General features: G+C 53.7%; 4 protein-coding genes across 6 annotated transcripts; 2 read left to right on the top strand and 2 right to left on the bottom strand.

The window, feature by feature from the left end:
* Positions 1 to 372: 372 nt before the first annotated feature.
* On the bottom strand, positions 373 to 2,740 carry LY6G5B (lymphocyte antigen 6 family member G5B). The gene is made up of 3 exons (XM_006041920.4): positions 2,000 to 2,740; positions 1,739 to 1,867; positions 373 to 1,448 (listed from the first exon to the last, which is right to left on the bottom strand). The coding sequence occupies exons 1-3, from the start codon at positions 2,115 to 2,117 to the stop codon at positions 1,045 to 1,047; spliced, it is 651 nt and encodes a 216-aa protein (XP_006041982.3). The 5' UTR covers positions 2,118 to 2,740; the 3' UTR covers positions 373 to 1,044.
* A 157-nt stretch (positions 2,741 to 2,897) lies between these two features.
* Positions 2,898 to 6,894, bottom strand: CSNK2B (casein kinase 2 beta). The gene is made up of 7 exons (XM_006041921.3): positions 6,747 to 6,894; positions 6,065 to 6,147; positions 5,252 to 5,354; positions 4,450 to 4,565; positions 3,927 to 4,002; positions 3,591 to 3,780; positions 2,898 to 3,128 (listed from the first exon to the last, which is right to left on the bottom strand). The coding sequence occupies exons 2-7, from the start codon at positions 6,134 to 6,136 to the stop codon at positions 3,038 to 3,040; spliced, it is 648 nt and encodes a 215-aa protein (XP_006041983.1). The 5' UTR covers positions 6,137 to 6,147; positions 6,747 to 6,894; the 3' UTR covers positions 2,898 to 3,037.
* A 123-nt stretch (positions 6,895 to 7,017) lies between these two features.
* Positions 7,018 to 10,475, top strand: GPANK1 (G-patch domain and ankyrin repeats 1). 3 transcript variants are annotated; one of them, XM_044928557.2, is made up of 4 exons: positions 7,018 to 7,132; positions 7,940 to 8,156; positions 8,586 to 9,278; positions 9,851 to 10,475. In XM_044928557.2, exons 3-4 carry the CDS (start codon positions 8,668 to 8,670, stop codon positions 10,293 to 10,295), a joined length of 1,056 nt encoding a protein of 351 aa, XP_044784492.1. In that variant the 5' UTR covers positions 7,018 to 7,132; positions 7,940 to 8,156; positions 8,586 to 8,667; the 3' UTR covers positions 10,296 to 10,475. The 3 variants fall into 3 exon arrangements, with proteins under 3 accessions (XP_044784492.1, XP_006041984.1, XP_006041986.1); XM_006041922.4 differs by lacking the exon at positions 7,018 to 7,132 and adding an exon at positions 7,149 to 7,412; XM_006041924.4 differs by lacking the exons at positions 7,018 to 7,132; positions 7,940 to 8,156 and adding an exon at positions 7,813 to 7,910.
* Positions 10,476 to 11,063: 588 nt separating this feature from the next.
* C2H6orf47 (chromosome 2 C6orf47 homolog) lies at positions 11,064 to 14,508 on the top strand. The gene has a single exon (XM_006041925.4). It carries the CDS (start codon positions 12,871 to 12,873, stop codon positions 13,762 to 13,764), a length of 894 nt encoding a protein of 297 aa, XP_006041987.3. The 5' UTR covers positions 11,064 to 12,870; the 3' UTR covers positions 13,765 to 14,508.
* Positions 14,509 to 14,541: the final 33 nt, after the last annotated feature.

The raw sequence follows: 14,541 nt of genomic DNA, 5'->3' as shown, positions 1-14,541 counted from the left end.
CCAGGACCCTGGAAAGAGCGCAGGCGCCTCCGCTCCAGGTGACTCTGAGACACAGACCTGTTGTGTTTGCTCTGGTGTTTTCATGGTTTTTTCCTTCCTCTTGTGGAAAAACCCCACATCATCTATGAACTTCCTAGATTTTGGAGGGTATGTTTTAAGGCTGGCAAGATTCATAATCCTCATACTTTGATCTCCAGCCGAGCAGAGGGTGGGATGATGTGGGCTGTTTGAGGCAGGCCATTGAGGAAGCCACAAGGCCAAGTGAAGTGGGCAGGGCTCTGCAACGCTGTTTGAACCCCATGCCCAGTTACCTTTAACTTCTCTACACCTGCCCACACCTGACCCTGCCCCCATCAAAAATGCGACACAGACTCTGGCCAGTTTGTTTATTGTGGAGGAGGACTGGGGAGTGCAGAACAAAGGACAGACCCCCTCCTCTCCCTGGGAATCTGTGCAAGTGGGTGTCATGGCTCAGGGATGTGAAGTGGAGCTGAGGAAGCCAGAGACTGGGAAAAGAGATGAGAGCAGGCAGCAGACCAGGCAGGAGCACGAGTGGTAGACAGTGAAGGAGGGGCGCCACAGTGCTCAGCCAGGAAACCTGCACGAAGTCCAGCTCTCACCCGTTCTGATGCAAGTTCAGTCTGGCACAAGCTTTCAGAGCTAGGTATCAGAGAGTGGAAACAGCCAGATTGAGAGAGATCAGGAAGATGGGGGGCAGGGTGGGGGTGATGGGACACTCAGTTAACAAGACAGTGTTGAGAAAACCACTGTGCCTTTCCCAGGTCAGCCTAGGCAGAATCCGCATTTGAAATTATTTTCTAGGTGGTCGACGGGCTCTGGGTACAGTGCCAACTGCTTTTTTGGGGAAGGAGACTAGACCAAAACCATATAGACACTGGAAGGACAAAGGAAAGGCAAAGGAAAGGAAGACTGAGAACTTACAGACCCCAGAGTATGAGTGTTCTGAGAAGACAATGCATGATGCTGGGGTGTCAGGAGTGAGATGCTAGATCAGAGAGAAATCTATCTGCGAAGGGAAAGATGTCAGGGACCAGCCCAGGGAAGAGTCAAAAGCCCAGAACTGTTGAGAAACAAGTATATGCTGCGCAGGTCAGCAATGGACAAACTCAGATTCACGGGTGGGCCAGCCAGGGGGTCCAGGCCTTCAGAAGGCTCCCTCCCAGCAGGGAAGCTGGGCAGGGACAGTGACAGGTTCAGGGTTTGGTAGAACCACAGGATCTGGGACTGAGACAGGGGCAGAGCCAGGGACCTGTCAAGGGGCTCAGGCGAGGCACTCTGGAGCTGGGGACTGTACCAGGAGTTGCAGTAGTCGTACTGGCAGCACTGGGCCGAGTACCAGTACTCTGAGATGTAGGTGGGGAGCTTTTCTTGGCAGCGGTAGGAATTGTGTTGTCCACAGCCTCGGATTAAGAAGCGAGCTTTGTTCTCTGGAGAAGAAGGGACAACTAATAACCCTTGCTGCCTCCCATACTCACCAAACCTGGTACCCCTTCCACAGACCTGCCCATCCCTCACCTAGACCCAATATCCTTTCCAGACTCCTGCAGAAGAGGCCAGAAGAAATTAGCTTAATTGGCTCCCCAGAACCCCAGACCCCTCCCCTACCAGAAACCTCCATCTCCTTAGACCTCAGGCCCCAAGCAGCCCTCATTTACAAGAGAAGACAATGCCATGGGCTGTCCAGCCAGTGGTCCTTTCCCTGCCTGACTCAACTCACCATGATTGATGCTGATCACCATGCATGGGGATGAGCTGCTGATAGTGCACTTCTCTGAGCCTGAAATGCATCCGACAGCAGGATTTTCCAAGAGGCAGAGGTGGCAGGTCCGGACTTCAGAAACAGGAGCTGGGGAAGCAGAAGACACGGATGGTGGTGTTGGCCCACTCCAAGTTCCCTACCCTGCAACATCCCGCTCACCCACCGCCGCCCTCTCCCTGTACTCAGCCACCCCTCCTTCCCTGCCCCTGCCCCACTTACCCTTTCCCACTGTGAAGCCCACCATGACCACTGCACCTATAAGCATGTGGGCCTTCATCATGGACTTCTGGGGAGAGGGGCAATCCCTGAGGGGTGCCCAGAAACCCCACCTTCCCATGACCACGCTCCTTGAGCCTGAACTGCAGGGTGGTTCTGACAGGTAGTCTGGGCAGAAGCTGCTATAGGTACAAAGCTATACTCCTCCCTGAGGCAGGAAGCAATTAGCTTGGCAGGAGAACATGTCCTCACCCACCTGGTCTGGTTCCTGAATGTGGGAGCTGCAGCCCAGACAGGGGCAGTATCTGGGCCCCAATCCAGCAGTCTACTTTTGTCCTGAGTGTCCCTCAAAGATCTGTTCCTGCCCCTCCAGGGTCCATGGATTAGTTTCATTCTCTGGTACCATCTGCCATCCTCCCTACACAACAGGGCCAGTCCCTATGGTTCTGAGAAAAACTTAAACCAGGAACCCAGTGAACTTCATCCTTCTGAGATGAGCATGTCTCAGCTCCCCCGGGAGGGGGCACACAGACACCACAAAACAGCAATTCCGGACCTTGACCCTCTTCTCCGCACCCCTTACAGTTCAGTTTATTTTGGGACCACTTTCTTCATAAAACAAAGTGATGTTGATTACATCCCCTAGAGTATAAACAGCCAACTGCAAGTGGCACAAAAAGAGCAAATATTTCTCCAGTCTTTGAAATCTGATTTCTGTCTTTTCCTCATGATCTCCGTACATCCCTACACCCAGTCCTAAAAACATCACCCAAATCTACTGGGCACAAATCTGTGCTGGTTTTCAACTTGAGGAGAGGGGGCTGGGCCAGGAGGGCTCCTGGGGTCCAGCATACCAATTACCCGTGCTTCCCAACCCCAAACACCAGCCAATCAGCCCATGGCCTTTTCTTCCACTTTATTTTATATTCCCACCACAATAATGACTCCTTTAATTTAAACTAAAAACCATAGAGGGTTCCTGAAATTGTGGCAGCAAAGGAATGAAAGTGTCAAAGACTGAGGGACAGGTGGGGTGGGGAATCAGCGAATCGTCTTCACTGGGCTCTTGAAGTTGCTGGCGGCTTGGAGCTGCAGCTGGTAGGCCATTGGATGGATCTTGAAACCGTAAAGCCTGGGTTGGGGCAGAGGTGAGAGAGGAAGCAGAGTGAGCCCCATCCTGGCCCTGCCAGCGGCCTGCATTCCAACCCCCCACCCCAGTTTCTTCATGGGCTTGCTCAGTACTTCAAGGCAGTGGTTCCCCAACTTCTCTCCTCAAGAATATTTGGAAATGTATTTTAAATATCTATTAAAACTTAAATTCAAAACTACAAATATGTGTCTGTACATATATACATGAGTATATACACGTCAGTACTTGTTTTAATATAAAAGCTGAACTTGCCTTTTCTACACCAGAGCAAAAATGATACTCCAGGAAGATAAACCACACTTCAACTGTGGCTCTGAGAATTTCCTAGCAGAAAGTTGAGCACACAAAATGGCAACAAGGCTAGCTACTGCCTTGTCCTTCTTTCTTTCTGGGGGATCCTGGGCACTTCTTTTGACCCTTGGTGACTCTGTCCCTGCTCCCCACCTGGGCACAAACTGGTTGGCGGGCCTCTTGGGCCGGTACTCGGGGTGCACCATGAAGAGCATGTGAGGGAAACCGGTGCCGAAGTAGGCGCCATCCGTGTGGTGGTGCCTCGATGACTTGGGTGTGTACACGTCCATGCACTTGGGGCAGTAGAGCTTCACCATGGCCTCACCTGGGATGTCTGAAAGGCCTGGGAGACAGCCAGACTCAGCAGGCCAGGTTACCCAAGACTGCCCAACCTCCCTCCTGGACTCAAGCACCAACCTGCTGAGCCCCAACTCTGTCCCAGCAGACCTGCCTTCTTACGTGGCCCTCTTTCCCTTTCCCAACACTCACCGATGGGAAGCATTGGCTGGTTCTCACAGTACACACGGGGACAGTATCCAAAGTCTCCCTGCTGGTACTTTTCCAACTGATGTGAATGAAATTGAAGGAGTTGGTGGGTAGGTATGAAGAGAAGAGGCAACCCCCTCCTCAGCCCAACCCACATCACTGTGTCCCCAATTCCTTCTGCCTCTTAAATGTCCAGAGGCCCCTTCTCTGGCTCAGATGGGCCTTCAGACTTCCCTGCTTCCTTTCATTCAGTCAGGCAGGCTGAAGACCATCAGACATTCACTGCTCATTCCCTGAGGAAGAGGGAGTCTACAACTTTCTGCTCGGGTCACATCTCCCACCCCCAAGACACCGCCTTCACCTCAACCCTCAATCAGGTCTTAACCCCTAGGCCCAGATTCTGGGGTTCTTTCCCCTCTTCTCAGCTAGATTCCGTGACAAGGCTGAAACGAGTGACTTCTTGCTGAAGGAAACTCTGCTTCCCTGTTGCCTCTGAAGGAACCAAGTGGGAGGAGAGAGGCCTCACCATCTGGGCAATGCCACGGTTGGTGAGGATATAGCGGGCGTGGATCAATCCATAGAGCATTTCAGCTGCTTGCTCAATCAGGTCACTCTGGTTGGGGTTGTCTTCCAGCTCCTCATCTGAAACATGGCACCAGCCAAATGCAACCACTTGTCTTACAGCTTTTTAAGGTGCCCTGCCCACTCCCGGGGGCTGCTGGCTCTTCAGCCCAGCACCCAACTTGGGAGCCTCACCCCAGCCACAGCCTGGGCATCTGACCCAGAAACATGGGCCTCTGACCCTTCCACCAACCCAAGGCAGCTCTGCCTTCTTTCCATCCCTCTCAGCCTCTGCTTCTTTCTCTTCTTTAATAAATAAATGCAAAGATGTCAACATGGAAGATAGAACTCTAACCTGGAAAGGGCAAGGAAGAAGATAATACCCATGGAGAAACTAGCATTTTTGAAAAGTGCTAAGTTATAGGATCAGAGAAGGAAATGGCAACCCACTCCAGTGTTCTTGCCTGGAGAATCCCAGGGACGGGGGAGCCTGGTGGGCTGCCGTCTATGGGGTCGCACAGAGTCGGACACGACTGAAGCGACTTAGCAGCAGCACAAGAGCAAGTTATAGGATCAGAGTATGAGAACAAGTGGTAGAAGTCACAAAAGTAGGCAAGAGTGAGGTAGGGAATCAAAATGAAGTAAAGGATTTGGGGTTAAAAGGGTTAGAGAACCAAAAGGAAATTTAGAAATTCAAGAAGCAGATAAACAGGGTGTGAATAGTAAAAAAACAGCACACACACAAAACAACCCTGAGGGTGTCTCACCAGGCTCCAGGTCCAAGATCATGTCTAAAGCTTGTCGATAGTGAGGCACCTGCTCATTGAGTCCAGTGAGATTGAATTTGTCCTGGATATAGTCTTCATCCACCTGTCAGGACGTGAAGTCAAAAGGAAACCCATAGCAGAATCCTCAGCTTTGACCTGGGCAGGTTGCTCTAACTCGTGCCTTCTCTTCAATACAACTGCTTCATTCCCTTTGTTCCACACTCCCAACTCAGCGGAAGTACTTGAACATCTCTCCCCAGTTCGTGTATACTGCCCACCCAGAAGAGGTCTGGCTTTTCTCTCCTAAACATAAGCAATCCCCTCCTTACAGAGGCAGTCCTTTCAAGATCCCTGTCCTGATTCCTGTTCCTAGCTCTAGGAATCAGTTTTGGCCTCTCCTGAAGGGCAGCTGGCTCTCTGAGGAAGGTGGGGGCTGAACAGCTTGGATTCTGAAGTCAGTTACACTCCCTTATGTTAACACACAGGCACGCTATAAAACATTTTAACGTGAAATGTTTTAATTCTCCTAATAGCTACCAGAGATATGTACTACCAGTACCTCCGTGGTTAAAAAAAAAACAAAACAAAACACAGGTTGACACGTCCAATGTTAGGCTGCTGGAGGGTGGCAGGGTTGACTTGGGGCCCCAGTCTTGACCCTTCACAAGTTGGAGAGAGAGCTACTAAGGGGACTCCTCCTTGACAAGAGTTTTCACTGAAGTATGTAAGAGACGTGTGTGGAAGCTTTATGTACAGGAGAATATGTGGCCAGATTATATGTGGAGGCGGATGGTAGGGTTGAGGAGAACTCACCTCACAGAAGAATTCATTACCACGGAGCCCACAGAACCAGGAAATCCAGGACACCTCCTCTGAGCTGCTCATCTTCACGTCGGCTAGAGATAGAAGAGTATAAGCCTAAGCTCTCCCTCCCAGCCTCTGGTATCCTCACTCCTCCCACACTTTGCCCTCCAACCATGGAAGAACTTGGGGCCACCCTTTTCTTAAAGAACCCGAGACTGGAGCACGTCTCTCTAGCTCCTCTTATTTACATTCCAACCCCTTTTCACTGAGATTATAGAGAAATTCTTTGGGGTCCACCACCTGTAAGAAACCGACAGGTCTTGACCCCACTAGTCCTACCTACATCCCTGACGCTCCTGAAAGCCAGGCCCCTCTCTCCTCCGTGTCAACTCCGGCAGGGCCGTGGCTCAGGCTCCCTACCCCCGCAGGTCTCTGGCCCCATTCTCAAGGGTTCCGAAGTTTATCCTTTCCAAGCAAGAGCTGGGCCCCTCCTTTTCTAATGGCCTGTGGGTGGTCGTCGGGTCCGTTTCATGGGAGTCCCGACATCCCGCCTCCACCCTGCAGGCCACCTCTCCTACCCTCGGTGCCGGACCGGGTCATTTCCTTTCCCACCCCCACATCAAGACCCGGAGACCCCATGTGCCGCGCCCAGGGACAGGGGATATGGCGCGGCGACGACCACCACACTCACCGACTGGACGGGGACTGGGACCGGGGGACGGGGAAGGGAAGGGGAGTTTCTGCTTCCAAAGAACCGCGACGACGGCTACAACGCAGGCCGCGGACCCGACCGCGGCAGGCGAAGTGGGGTGGGGGGAGTGGAAACTGGGGAGGGTGGGGAAGAGGGCAACGCGCAAGTGCTTAGAGTTAGGAGCCGCGGCGCATGCCGGGAAATGGAGTCCTCGGAAAGAAGAAACTGACGAAACTGGGGAAAGGCGAACTACGAATCCCAGGATGACCCGCGCACGACCCTGGTGTCACGAGGCCCCGGGGGGAGGGGGACGCTGGGGGCGGGGCGCAGCAGGGCACTGCGAGCCGCCACCGGAAGCGGAAACTCAGTACCGCGTTCTGGGCCAGGTAGCCTGGGAAATATAGTCGTGTGATTCCGGGGACTGTGGGGCCATGGAGGGGAGGGGATGGGCCGGGAGAGGAACTAGGCTGGCTGGTTGTTTCTTGCTTCTCGCATCAAACAGCGAGCCTCAGGCCTCGGCGCGACTTTGCTACCCGGGGCATTGACCTCATCCCCAGCCAGCCAGCCTTCCTGGCCCTTATCGCTTTGCTCCTTGGAGTCAGCCCGCCAAGGAGACCCGCGACGGGGCCCATGTTTCATCCGGGGTTCGCGCTCCGGAGGCGGGAGGTGAGGCCGGGTTCCATGCTGAGGGTCCTGGGTAGGGTGTACTGGGATGAGCTGAGCGGTGTGAGAACCAGGACGGCCCCGTGGGCTAACCTGAGGTGGTGCCAGCCATTCTGCTGCTTGTCCCCTTGCACTTCTCCATTTCCTCTTAGGGCTTGAACGGGGCTGCTGTGGGCGCTAAGTGCGACCTTCGAACCCTGGTCAGAATAATGGTGAGGGGTTGCGTGACGTTATTTCATTTCAGGGTTTCTGGGCATTCTCCGCCTCAGAGCCTTTTTTAACCCTGAGAGTGATTTCCCAGGTCCAGAAAATGAGCTCGGAGCGGGGGCCACGTTGAGGGAGGCGAAGGGCATTGTGGGGGCGTTATGTAAAAACAGGACCCCAACCGACGGATCTTTCTCAGTCCTCGCGCTACGCCGGCACGTGGTGCGTTGTGCTTCTGCTATGGAAACATTCCAGGGCGGGAAACAACCCGGCGCTTCCGCGCGCCTGCACCCCCAGGTAATTTGTTTTGTTTTGTTTTTCCCCAGCCACGCATGCGTCTTTGTGCCGAGTGATTATTTGTCGACTCCTTTGCTTAGAGTAGCGCCATTTTGCGGTACGGAAGCTACAAAGCGACACAGGCTGGAACCTCTTCCTGAAATCTGCTTCCTGCTTCCGGAGACGTGTAGTGTTTGTTTTTGTTTGGGAAGAACTTACCCCGAAATAGGAAGATTTAAAGAGCCAATTTGATTGTTTTTCTTAATGGTATGTTTTACGCTGTGATAAAGTTGACTGGGAGGGATTGGGGGCAAGAGGAGAAGGGGACGACAGAGGATGAGATGGCTGGATGGCATCACTGACTTGATGGACGTGAGTCTCAGTGCACTCTGGGAGTTGGTCATGGACAGGGAGGCCTGGCGTGCTGCGATTCATGGGGTCGCAAAGAGTCGGACACGACTGAGCGACTGATCTGATCTGATCTGAAAGTTGACTCAGAGAGGCTGGTATTGTTGGTGCGGATGGAGGTAGGGGCGGAGCGCAGGGCCTCTGGGCAGCTGTCTTACGGAGACTTCTTTCTTACCTTTACTGAGGGGCATTGTCTGTTACTGACCCCGCAGGTTCCCAGGTTGTGGGGTCACTTTTGGGTTGGGAGGGGATTTTTGACGCTAAGGATACTTTTGTTTATCTCATTAGGTGTCTGGAACTGGCTCTGGTCGCTGCAGGACCACCAGGGGCTTGGCTTCCTAGTCTCATTTTCCTAGATTTCCCAAAAGCCATGTCTGGGTCTTCCCTCATTAACTTTACCCCAGCCACTGATCCCAGTGATCTGTGGAAAGATGGGCAGCTGCAATCACAGCCTGAAGAGCTGGAGCCCACCTTGGATGGGGCTGCAGCCCGGGCTTTCTACGAAGCCTTGATTGAAGATGAGAGCAGCACCTCTGAAACCCAGAGAGCTCAGCCTGGGCCTGCCAGTAAGAGAAAGAGGAAGAAAAGAAGAATGATGAGGGAGACTGCAGCAGGAGCATCAGGAGGACATGGACAAAGGAGATCCCTTGAGGCAAAGGACAAGATGAACCAGCAGATACTGAGGGCAGCCCAGGAGGGGGACCTGGCAAAACTAAAAAGGCTGTTGGATCCCCATGAGGCAGGGGGAGCTGGAGGGAATATCAATACTCGGGATGCTTTCTGGTGGACCCCTCTGATGTGTGCTGCCCGAGCAGGCCAGGGGGCAGCTGTGCGCTATCTCCTGGGCCGTGGGGCTGCCTGGGTAGGGGTCTGCGAGCTGGGGGGCAGAGATGCTGCTCAGTTGGCTGAAGAAGCAGGTTTCCCTGAGGTGGCCCGCATGGTCAGAGAGAGCCCTGGAGAGACAAGAAGTCCAGAGAACCGGTGAGGGGAAGCCTTATCTTTTATTATTATTTAAACTTTTAAATCTATTTTTGTTTTATTGAAGCATATATAATTATATAAATTACATGTGTACAATATAGCGATTCAGAATTTTTTAAAGTGATACTCCATTTATAGTCAGTGTAAAATATCTGCTAAATTTCTGTGTTGTACACTCTGGGTTTAAATCCTGATTGTACTTCTTGGGCAAGCAACCTAGTGTCCATGTTGGCACGGTTGGCTCAGTTTTCCTATCTAAGAAATTAGACTATATTTCTTACAGGGTTGTTAGGATTAATTAAATGGGTTAATATACATAAAATGCTATAACAGTGCTTGTATTTAATAGCATAGTAAGCACTGTACAAATGTTAACTATAGTAATTATTATTTCTCACCCAAGAACCTTGTGAGGCCTTAACCATTCCTTCAGGTCCACTGTTGCTAACTGGGGAGGAAAGGCGATTTGTTTCTTGGCAGAAATACTGGAAAGACCTTGTCCCACCCTGCCACCCACCTCTGAGGCCTAAACCCTTGTGCTGCCCTTAACCTTTCTCTTTTTTTCTCTCCAGGTCCCGATCCCCCTCCCCGAAGTACTGTGAGACTTGTGATGGCCACTTTCAAGACTCTAACCACTGTACATCCACTGCTCACCTGCTGTCACTGTCCCGGGATCTCCGGCCCCCCATCCTGCCACTTGGGGTTCCAACCTCCAGCCCAGGCTTCAAGCTGCTGCTGAGGGGGGGCTGGGAGCCTGGAATGGGGCTAGGACCCCGGGGTGAGGGCCGTGCCAACCCTATCCCCACTGTCCTCAAGAGGGACCAGGAGGGGTTAGGCTACAGATCAGCACCTCAGCCCCGAGTTACACATTTCCCAGCTCGGGATACACGGGCAGTGGCTGGAAGGGAGAGAGCCCCTAGGGTGACCACACTGAACCGCAAAGAGGAGAGAAGGCAGGAAGAGAAGGACAAGGCCTGGGAGCGGGATCTGCGGACATACATGAACCTTGAGTTCTGACTTGGGCAAGTTCTGACCCTGGTGTGTGGCTGTAGTCTGAACTTGGGCCCTGAACCTAGACACTTGGGCTTCTACTTCCTGATGTCTGCCCAGGTTCCACACCTTCTGGTTTTGATCAGTGGACTCTGCCTTCAGTAGAAAGAAGCCAAAAGCTGAGAAATAAAATCAAGCTTTTCTCCCTCTTGGTGTTTTATTCAGTTTTCTGGAAGCTGTTGCAGGGAAGCCAAACGAGACTGGGGACCACATGAAATTCTACCAGAGCCAGAAGAGGCAGCTCTATGTGGCCTGATGGGGTTGCCTCTGCCAGTCTGGTTCACTTGTAGCCCCAGCCACTGTCCTTAGGGCCCCACCTATTTTTTAAACCCCTGAACCAGGAATTACCCATCTCAATGCAAGTCTACCGGAGAAGGCAATGGCACCCCACTCCAGTACTTTTGCCTGGAAAATCCTTTGGACGGAGGAGCCTGGTGGGCTGCAGTCCATGGGGTCGCTCGAGTCAGACACGACTGAGTGACTTCACTTTCAGTTTTCACTTGCATGCATTGGAGAAGGAAATAGCAACTCACTCCAGTGTTCTTGCCTGGAGAATCCCAGGGAGGGGAAGCCTGGTGGGCTGCCGTCTCTGGGGTTGCACAGAGTCGGACACGACTGAAGTGACTTGGCAGTAACAGCATGCAAGTCTATGCAGGGCTTCCCTGGTGGCTCAGATGGTAAAGAGTCTGCCAGCAATTCAGGAGACCCAGGTTTGATCCCTGGGTTGGAAGATCCCCTCAAGAAGGAAATGGCAACCCAATCCAGTGTTCTTGCCTAGAGAACCCCATGGACAGAGAAGCCTGGTGGGCTGTGTTCATGGGGTCACAAAGAGTCAGGCATGATTGAGTGACTAACACTTTCGTGCAAGTCTGACCTCCCCCAGAAAGCACCCTTTGTCCACTCCAGCCAGTTCAATCACTGATTTCATAAGTTTGTATACTATGTGCTATGAATGGGAATGAGACATACCCAATCTTCAGGTTGCTCGCACCTGTAGGAGACAAGATGTGATAAAAAGAATGCATGGTGATGGGGAAGTCAGGAAAGGCTCAGAAATGATAATGGGTGGGGTCTTGCAGGAAGAAGGCAGTGTGATGGGAAGACCAAAGATGATGCAGCCCGTAGGCTGTTAGCTGAGCTGGAACCAGAACTGGCCTCCCAAATCTACACTTTAAGCCAAGGTTCATTTTGATACCTGAAAACGCCTAAGGGCAGGAAGCACATCCTGTTTATCTACACTTGTCTTCCCCACACTTCCTCTCCTGTTCCTCCTGCCTCATACCAGGTGCCAGGCACATAAAGTACCCACTGTTGTCAAATCCAAGAGGTAAAAATCTGTGCAGGGAGGAGCAAGGAAGGGCTACTCAAGCCCCAAGCCTCCTCTCAGCTTTCTCTTCTGGAAAAGCCTTTCATGAAATCGTGAACTATAAAAGGAGTGGAGCGGGATGCAGGGAAAAACTCAAGGGAACTAAGAGGGCGGGCGAGCTTAAGGGGATCCCGGCGGTCGGGGGTCTCTAGGCGACGAAAATGGAAGGCTAGGCTTACATTCACGCTTTTGGCTCCTGTGACCTCGGCTGTGCGCCCCTGGGTAAGGCCGGGTGCGCACTGATGGCGCGCACCGGCAGCTCGGGCCGGGGGCGGCGGGTGGGGGGCGGTCGATCGACAGGGTCCGCCCCGCGAGCTGGGGCTCCGCCTCCGCCTGTCCTCTAGTCCCGGTACGGCTGCTTCCGGGCTCTGCGGCTCCGGGCGGCTTCGCGAGGCCGAGGCCCCGACGCTGGGCCCGGGAGGGGCTGCATCGCCTGGACGCCTGGACGCCAGGCTCCCCAGGCAGGCGCGCGCTTTGCCTCGCTCCCGGGATCTCCCAGGACATCTCCGGCCTGACCTTGCGAAGACTGAATCTCAGCTGCGGGCTGGGGTGCCAGTGGGGCCACTTTATAGGAATCACAGCCCTCTGAATCAAAGCAGGAAGGTTGCTGGCTGGAGTTTGCCGGATACCTCACCCCCCACTCACTTAACAGGAGACTTCTTTCTGAGCTGCCTTAGGGCAGCAGTTAGGACTCTCCTGGTCGGTCGGGAGCACCTAGGATCCGTGGCCACCTTCCTTCCTTCCTTTTTGGATGGAGAACCGCCTACCCAGTTTCTGGGACACCTTGGGGCGTGGCCTTGGTGAGTGAAACTTGGGGTGCTGCCTGCTGGGAAAGAAACCTGGAAAACGGAGGACACTGTGACGGTGTCCCACGCTTTGTCAGATTCGTAGACTTTGGGAATCGAGTGTGTAGAGTGGGGTGGTGGTGAATGGATTTGAATGTGCCTCTCTTTACTTTAAAACTGAAACGGAAACAAGCCGCTTCAGGCTGCATGACCATCCTGGGAAGAGGTGAGCCACTCCTGAGTTCAGAGTAGGACTCTCCAAGCAGATACCTGTTCTTCTGTGCCTAAACACACTCTGGTTTCTGAGGAAATCCTCAGTCCCCCCATCCAAGAGCCTAAGCCGTGCCAGGAAGCAGCCCCAGAATTGGGAGGCTCATTGCACACCCCAGCCATGTTCCTCCGACGCCTTGGTGGCTGGCTCCCTCGCCCCTGGGGCCGCCGGAAGTCGACGAGACCTGACCTGCCCACCCCAGAACCCAGACGGATGGACAGCTCCTCTGAGAATTCAGGGAGTGACTGGGACAGTGCCCCAGAAACCATGGGAGATCTGGGGTCTCCCAAGACCCAGGACTCAGGTGCACAGAGGAGCTCTGGGGCTGCTCCAGAACCAAGCAGGGAGGCCCAAGTTGAGCAACTGGGGTACAAAAGGATGGATTCTCTGAAGTGGGAGAAGACTGCTTCCAGCACCCAAGAGTCTGGGAGGCCAGAGGCTGGGGAGACCATTCCCAAACTAGGACAGGATCCTGTGGACTCAGATGGCACCGGGAAACGTGGAGGGTCCCCTGAAGAGGAATTGAGCCCCTCAGTGGCTGAAGCCCCGGTGGAGAAGCCTGGCCGGCGTCAGAAGCTGCTGGGCTGGTTGCGGGGGGATACAGTTGGGGGAGCAGGGGCTCCCCACCAGTATCTGGGGGACCCAGAGGAGTGTCTGCAGATCTCCACCAACCTGACCCTGCACCTGCTGGAGCTGCTGGCCTCAGCCCTGCTGGGGCTCTGCTCAAGGCCCTTGCGGGCAGCCTTGGACGCGCTGGGCCTGCGTGGACCGCTGGGCCTCTGGCTGCATGGGCTGCTGTCCTTTCTGGCTGCTCTGCATGGACTCCATGCCGTGCTGAGCCTACTGACCGCTCACCCCCTGCACTTTGCCTGCCTCTTTGGTCTTCTACAGGCCCTGGTGCTGGCTGTCAGCCTCCGGGAGCCCAGTGGGGATGAGGAGGCCACTGATTTGGAGGTCGAGAAGTTAGGGAGGGAGGAGGAGGAGCAGAAGGGAGACCCAGGCAAGGGGCTGTGACCAAGGGGTATGGTGTGACCCAGGGTCCTACCCTCAGTGGGGTGGGAGCAAGGATGAAGATAGTGTGGGAGGTATGATCCAAATTGTAAGCACAGGGACCTCAGGGATGGGGCAGAAACCCCAGAGTATGAGGGCACAGAGTCGCCTCCACACACAGGAGAGCTGTTCAGGGTGTCTGTGTTTATGGACAGTGGGGGCCTCGCCCTTGAATTCACCAGCTGTTGTTAATTTTTGCTTTTACATTTTTCCCACTTTTTTTCTTCCACCTCCACTTTTTAAAAGCAAAAAAAAAAAAAAAAAAGTGTGGTGGTGAGAATAAAGACTGAAGTGTCCTCTCTACCTTTTAAAACTCTCCAGGGGTGGAGAAAACCAGTCAGGACAGACAGACCTCTGGGTGGGGTAAGAGGGTGGTTGAGAAACTCGGGGGATCCCTTGGATCCTGGGATCTGCACCATCTGGGGAAGAGCAACACTCCTAGGTGGGTGGATTAGGGGGTCTGGATGGGGTTCCCACAGGTGATGGGGAGCCTGAAGGGAGGACCTGAGGATTCCTAGGAGCCAGGGGGAGTGGGGCTGGGTGCAGGCAGTGTTGGCAGGACGGCCAGCTCAGAGGGGCTGGCAGCTCACAGGCAGCATGGGGAGCACTAGAGTTTGCAGACCCCACTAGGGGGTTGGGTTTGCTCACTCAGCACTAAGTAACTGTGTCACACCAAATGCTAAATATACCACTACAAAGTGAGAGTTACCACCGTTCAGTGTCCTTCCTGACGCCGTCCAT

This window comes from Bubalus bubalis, chromosome 2, assembly GCF_019923935.1.
Source record: "Bubalus bubalis isolate 160015118507 breed Murrah chromosome 2, NDDB_SH_1, whole genome shotgun sequence".
Taxonomy (NCBI): domain Eukaryota; kingdom Metazoa; phylum Chordata; class Mammalia; order Artiodactyla; family Bovidae; genus Bubalus; species Bubalus bubalis.
The sequence above is the reverse complement of the archived record's forward strand: the minus strand, read 5'-3'. Positions and strand labels throughout refer to the sequence as shown.